The 6,650-nt window shown below is 36.7% G+C and overlaps 1 protein-coding gene and 1 non-coding gene across 2 annotated transcripts; one reads left to right on the top strand and one right to left on the bottom strand.

Annotated features, from left to right (window-relative positions):
- Positions 1-3,062: 3,062 nt before the first annotated feature.
- Positions 3,063-6,152, top strand: LOC147502835 (Photosystem II reaction center PsbP family protein). Its single transcript, XM_086603910.1, has 3 exons — positions 3,063-3,468; positions 3,565-3,720; positions 5,393-6,152. Exons 1-3 carry the CDS (start codon positions 3,085-3,087, stop codon positions 5,648-5,650), a joined length of 798 nt encoding a protein of 265 aa, XP_086460036.1. The 5' UTR covers positions 3,063-3,084; the 3' UTR covers positions 5,651-6,152.
- A 13-nt stretch (positions 6,153-6,165) lies between these two features.
- TRNAD-GUC (transfer RNA aspartic acid (anticodon GUC)) lies at positions 6,166-6,237 on the bottom strand. The gene has a single exon. It is a non-coding gene; the product is annotated as a tRNA-Asp (tRNA).
- Between the last annotated feature and the right edge of the window lie 413 nt (positions 6,238-6,650).

Genomic DNA, 6,650 nt, shown 5'->3' with positions numbered 1-6,650 from the left:
CCCATACTCGGATTCTGTGATATTGCTTGATCCCAAATATCATTGTTAGCTATGATCTTCTGTTCTTCATAACTCCATTTAAACCCCTCTTGCATAGTTACATTAGCAATATCGCGTGCTATCCATCGTAAGGTCTTTATTCGTTGAGTTACATGACTAATAGTCAAGTCGATACCAAATGTAAATATGTTTTGGAGTGTTTCCGTTGCACGCTCTTTTGATATTAGAAGAAATCCATTCTCATTCTTATGACCTAGAAGTAGCTCGCTATGAAATGTATCGATAAGAACACTGTCCATCGTGCATTTGTTCATTTGCATGTCATATCTAATTAATAAGCATACAAGTCGAGTTAATATACATAAAACAATTCCTAGTTAAGAAAGTGCATCAAGATAATTAATAAAACAAAGATAATTGATACTCGATACACCATAAGATTCTCTGTATAAATCATGATCGTCTATTTAATTACATTTGAAGGCCAAATGTGGATTCAGACAACATACACACACTAAATCAGCACACACCACAGTAGCACACACACTACTCACGCATCACACACACTCACACCACTCACACAGCACACAAACACAATAAAATGCAGCACACTAGTAGCAGCGCCAAGCCGCCAATGACAAATAATTGCAATCCACACTATAAGTTTACTAAAGAGGGACTGCAATACACACACAAATTACCTTAACACTAGTGCACCACATCAAATTGAGGCACCAGTGCAATCCACATCAAATTTATTATAAATATTTTTTTGGTGAAGACGAAGTTACCTTTATTCAATAATGAGCAAAAGATGGTGAGATCCTTTTCCAAAGAAGTATGATTTTGTTTTAATGAACCAACAAAGAACATTCATTTCGTGGTAATAGAGACATGTTGGTGACTCATTTCATGTGGTCTGAATCCGCTGGAGATGGCCTTAAATGGTTTTCAAGAGCTAAAGAAGGAAGACTCGAATAACGAAATCAGACTTTTCCAAAAAGAAGGGTGTAGAGATCAAATGACAAATGGTCCAGTGCGTCTATTTAGTGTGGGTGGTAGTGGAATATTTCATTTATTTTCCCCCTTTTCTTTTCTAAACGATAATTTCCAACTTGACACTAGATCATGCTAATCTCATTTCTTACACTCTGCGCTGGGCTTATGCATTACTTACTACCCATGTTGATCTCATTTTTCTTAGTGGGAACTGAGAAATGAATGAAAATGAACACAGGAAAACAGTGATTGCTATATATACTTGTAACCTGTGCACACACTAACACTAAATCAGCACGTAACAAGAAACCGGCACTCAAAGAACACCAAAGACCAAAGGCCAAAGAAATTTCAAAAAGAAGAAGAAGAACCCAACAAAGATAGAAGAAGAAGAACAACACACCACCACCACCCACCCACCCACCCACCTAATTTCACACACACACACTACCACACACACCATTTAGTAGTAAAGTTTTGAGTTTTGATTAGTATATACATACATGAAACGTGAGTATTTTGGTTTTCTTTATTTTGGTGTCTGTTAATGCAAATAAATAGAAGTGATGAAATGCCAAAAAAGAAACAGTGAAAAAATGTGAGACAGATAGATTAAAAGAAAGAGAGACCGAAAGTTTGAGAGAGAAAGAGATAAGAAAAAAAAAAAAAGATGAGAGATGAGAGTGAGAGAGAATACCTGAAAAGAGAGCGAGTTGATGAGAGGCGGCAGTGAGAAAGAGAGAAGAGAGATCGAGAGGGAGAGTTGTTTCTATTTTCCTACCATAGTGGGAAAATAACGGGTGACTAATTTAACTTTGGGGAGAGGTGTTTTCTATTTTCCCACTTCTAGTGGGATAATTTGATTTGCTAGCTAATTCCAAATAGTGTTTGCCAGGGCCCTTAAATACACCCAAACACTGGCAAATAGTACTTATAGTGGGAAAATACAATTAGCCACCCCCATTTGCCAGTTAACAAACACACCCTTAGGTCAACAAGCAATCTTAACAGTATCTGAGCGACTACCTTTACAAAGCTCACCCAAAGCTGTCTGTCGTGATTGAAAAAATACTGAATAAAATTTCTCAACAAAACCACAATGCCTTTGTGGTTTTGGCAAACTTAAGTCTTCTAACAATTCACAATGCATGGAGAACATCGATTAAGTGCTCTTTGAAATTAAGAATATTAGTGACAATAATAAAATGTGTTGTTGACAATTTTTCGGCTTATAAATTCCACATCCAAACATGTAGTACCAATTCAAAATAACATCTCTACAAATAACCACATACACAAAAGAAAATAATAGGGTGTACCAAGAGTAATCTGGCCCACAAACAACATGATAAGCACTTAACAACAAACCGTGCCAGAGGCACGGGTTATACCTAGTTACACTAATAAATAAAATTTAGTAATATATAAATGAATGTTTGAAGTTTTTATACAAGAATAACTGCGATGTAGTGGGGGCGTGAGCGGAGAGTGGAGAAGAAAAAATAGAAGGAGAGTTGGGGAAGAGAGAGAGAGAGTTGGGTTTTGTTGAGGAGAGTTATGGGCCAAAGAGAGTTAGGGAGATGGAGCAAGTGAAGAAGGGTGTGCGTGAACGGGTGAGTAGTGGCAGAGAAGAGATTCGTTGGGTAGAGAGAGAGTGAAGTTGTGAAGAAGATGAGAATAGAGAATGAGAATAGATAGAAACCTACCAAATAGACTTTTTGGCCCACACCCACCCACCCACCCCCCTCAACCTAGATCGTTCGGTCTGCTAACTTGATTATTTATTTTGATATTTTTATATTAAAAATACGGTTCCAATCCGGTTCTAGTTCTGGTCCAGTTTTTTAATTTAAAAGACCCTTCGGTTCCAATTTTATATGGTCCGGTATTTTTCAGTACCCCTCATAATTCTACGGTTCCAACATCGAAACTCTCGGCTGCAGGTTAATTATGGCATACCTGAATGTGTCGGCAAATATAGAACGGTAAATGTGAAGTAAGACAATTCACGTGAATTGCACGTGCTCTTATTCAATCAAAGGACACTTACTACCCTTGTTCTGGGATTAAAGCAAATGAGAAATAATGAATTGCAATTTTGAGCTAAAGACTGGAACAATGACAAGACGAGAAATGTTATTGTTGTCAACATCACCAAGTTTTAGCACTTCATTTCTTCTTTCAACTCGAAAACTCCTCAAAATACAAAACCAGAAACCATACTCTGTTTCTGCAACTCTGTTTTCAACAACAACAGTGGCAGCACAACTTACACCATTACAGCATTCTCTAACCAAAAGAGAATTTAACCTTTCCTTATTCTTGGGTATCTCTAATATTGCCATTTCATTACTGTTTTGTACTCCTTCAACAGCTTTAACTACTGAAAATGAAGAACAGTTGGTGTTAAAGAGGTATACAGATGAGAATGAAGGTTTTACTCTTCTTATACCTTCTACATGGAATAAGGTTCAACCCCTTTTCTCCATTTCTCTTTTCATGTCTTTATTTATTTGCATCGTGTCTTTTTCTCTATCTAAATTGCTTTGTTCTGTGCTTTTTTAGGTGGATAAAGCTGGTGCAACGGCACTGTTTGAAGAGGTGAATAAAGGAGCTAACAATGTTGGGGTTGTAGTTACTCCTGTTCGTCTTAATACTCTTGGGGATTTCGGGAGTCCGCAATTTGTCGCTGACAAGCTTATCCAAGCCGAAAAACGCAAGGTATATACTCAATTGATGCTAAATTGTTACATTATAATGTGGTTTTTATTTGGGTGCAACTTGTTTTAACTTATTTGTTCAATTAAGTAATAGTAGAGATATAACATGATTGCTTTTTAACCTTTTTTATTTATAAAATTTACTTAATTGAGTGCGACGAAGACATCAGTGTTAGTGATGTGCTTGGCTTTAGGTTCTTACCTAGGACTGTATAGTAGCAGTTTGGCTTCGATGGATTACAAGTTGCATAACAATTTTATACATCAATAGTTACATTGGTGAGCATTGTTAGAGGCTAAAAGCATCTATAATAGGACTTAAACTATCTTCGTTAAATTGTTGAGACCTCTCGCAGACTGTACTCAGCATTCATAAACCTTAGTTTGCGTAGTTGTTTCGTCTTGGTGCACTGCACAGACAAAAAGCTTTTGGTCTACAGGGCTGTACTTGTTAAATTAAAATTAAGGTATAGAAACTGGTGCCTGTTTGGCGGAACTTTTGGAAAGGCAATTTGCTACTTAGAGGATTTAAGCCATTTACTTTGAACTAGGTAGGCCCGCTCAACAAAGCTAGCTTTACATCAGATGCTCTAACAGTGTGGGCCGCAAAAGGGCGCAAAGACACTGCTGCTCAATTAAAGTGTCTAATGCAAAGTATCTACCACACTTGGTTTGAAAGTTGAAGTTGTTTGAGCTAAAACTATGGGACTTGAGATCATGGTCTGTTGCTACTATGGCCTGCAGATTTGAGCCTGTAAAACCATTGCGTGTATAACTTAGGTGGTTCTATATTGTGTTGTTTTAGCAATTTGGTAAAATCCAATGTTTCCATAACTTCAGATATCTTTCATACATTTGAGCTCCGTGAGTATTGCAAATCTCTTATTTGTTATACACATTCTATAGTAGATTAAGAACCTCATAAGTGGGAAAATATCAATTTCCTTGTTTTTCACCCAAAAAACAACATAACTTGTAGATCAACTTCTACTAAGAAGAATCAAGGATGTAATTGAATTTCTTAAGTTAACACTTCATATAAGTTGTCCTCTTAAATTTTGATCAGCACGGTTTTCATTATGCATGTCTTGCACATTTTATCGTATAATTTTCTTTTTGGCATTGGAAGAATCTATGACATGTGGTTTTAATATGTGCTACTTTTCCCTGAACGTCCACTTTAACTTCTTTAAGCTGGTAAACTATTGAACTGTTTTCTGTTTTAAGTTTTAAAATTTCCTGAACTGATTGAATGTTAACCGAGTATAATGTAGGTCAAGTTGATTTCACCTGAGTCTTCAAGTACCAATTTCATTGTGAAGTATTAATTATTTTTGTCTCTTCTTGTTATTTCTATCTAGCCGTTTCTTTCATTATGAGATCAAAATTGGAATGTGCTATTCTATGAGATCTTAGATACTGTATATTTTCGGACCAATCCAGATAAGAAAATAATGTTGTCGTGGCTTTTGTCTTCACTATCTATAAATTGTTCTTTCGGCGACCTATAGTTACAGGGAGATTGTAAAGTGAAAGACGCGATTCTGTTACAGCCGCTTGATTTCATTTTTGTATCTTCCATTTAACCACAACTCCACAACCTTGCAAAGTTAATAGTCATAGCAAGCCATGTACCATGTAACTTACATCGTATATGTCTCACTTTTTTACAGGAAAGTACGAAGGATGCTGAGGTTATTGGGGTTGCAGAGAGATCAGGACATGGAGGCATACAAGTTTATGAGTTTGAGTACCTATTAGATAGCACGAGGGGAGGGATGAAGAGGATATTTTCAGCAGCATTTGTGGCTTCAAAGAAACTCTATCTCCTCAATATTGCGCACTCTGACAAACCTGAGAATCCTTTAGATACCAGTACCAAAATGACGCTGGAGCAAGTTTTGCATTCATTTGACACTGCGTCAACATGATTCACGGACGATCATTCTTTTGAGAATTTATCATCTTATACAATTGGAAGCACCTACTTTGCATAATGAGGTCAACCAAGCTCCACTTCCATACAGGATTCAGTTCAATGGGAAAACATCCTCGGGCTGATTATGTTAGATATCTTATCAGTTTGCACCAGTGGCAGAATTCCAGAGTCTACTGTGTGAATTGTGAAAAAGAAACAACTCAAAATGAGAACTCAAACTGTTCTGATGATGGGATTAATTTCGTCAGATATTGTGAAATTCTTTGAGTTTGTTTGCACCCTACTAGAACTTCAACTTTTTTACGCTCTCACTTACCAGATGGTGTCTGATGCTTTCTTGTGAGACTCTTCATGTAAGTTTTAGGTTGTAGTTATCCATGCTTTTGTAAACAAAGCATTTGAAATGTTTATATGATCTAATACATCTGTATGAGATGATTCGCGTTACTGGTTATTGAGTTGCATATATATTTGAAAATTACAAAAAATAAAAATTGAATAAAATTGCGCCGCTGCCGGGGATCGAACCCGGGTCACCCGCGTGACAGGCGGGAATACTCACCACTATACTACAACGACTTGGTTGTTATTTGGCTATCCCTTTAGATTTTGCATGTTTTCTCTGACCATAGATGCTGTTTGATACTTTGATGGCTGAAATCTCATCTGCTGGATGATGATTGTTACTGAGGTACATTGTGATTTTTATGCCTTATTTAAATCCCAGTGATGGCAGATCATGACCCGTTCAAAGGAAAATCTTATTTAGATATGAGGTCGTCAAATTCAAAGGGCAAATGGAAAGAGATTCTTTCTCACTACGCAACCATTAATAAATGTATTATGTGGCTTTCAATTTTTCATTCATGTCTTCATGATGTATGCTCTTCATATTCACACCTTTTTTTTTTTTTTTTGGCTAATCCATATTCACACATCTTGCACCTCCTCAGCTTCAAAAAGCATGTGTTCAAACTTCATAGTCAACCTGT

The sequence above is a fragment of the Coptis chinensis genome, chromosome 4 (assembly GCF_015680905.1).
Source record: "Coptis chinensis isolate HL-2020 chromosome 4, ASM1568090v1, whole genome shotgun sequence".
Taxonomy (NCBI): Eukaryota; Viridiplantae; Streptophyta; class Magnoliopsida; order Ranunculales; family Ranunculaceae; genus Coptis; species Coptis chinensis.
This window is presented reverse-complemented; position numbering and strand designations above follow the sequence as displayed.

Coding starts and splice junctions, on each gene's coding strand:
- LOC147502835 (XM_086603910.1), top strand. CDS start 3,085: ATGAATTGCAATTTTGAGCTAAAGACTGGAACAATGACAAGACGAGAA. Junction 3,469..3,564: donor TACCTTCTACATGGAATAAG/GTTCAACCCCTT, acceptor GTGCTTTTTTAG/GTGGATAAAGCTGGTGCAAC. Junction 3,721..5,392: donor TCCAAGCCGAAAAACGCAAG/GTATATACTCAA, acceptor ACTTTTTTACAG/GAAAGTACGAAGGATGCTGA.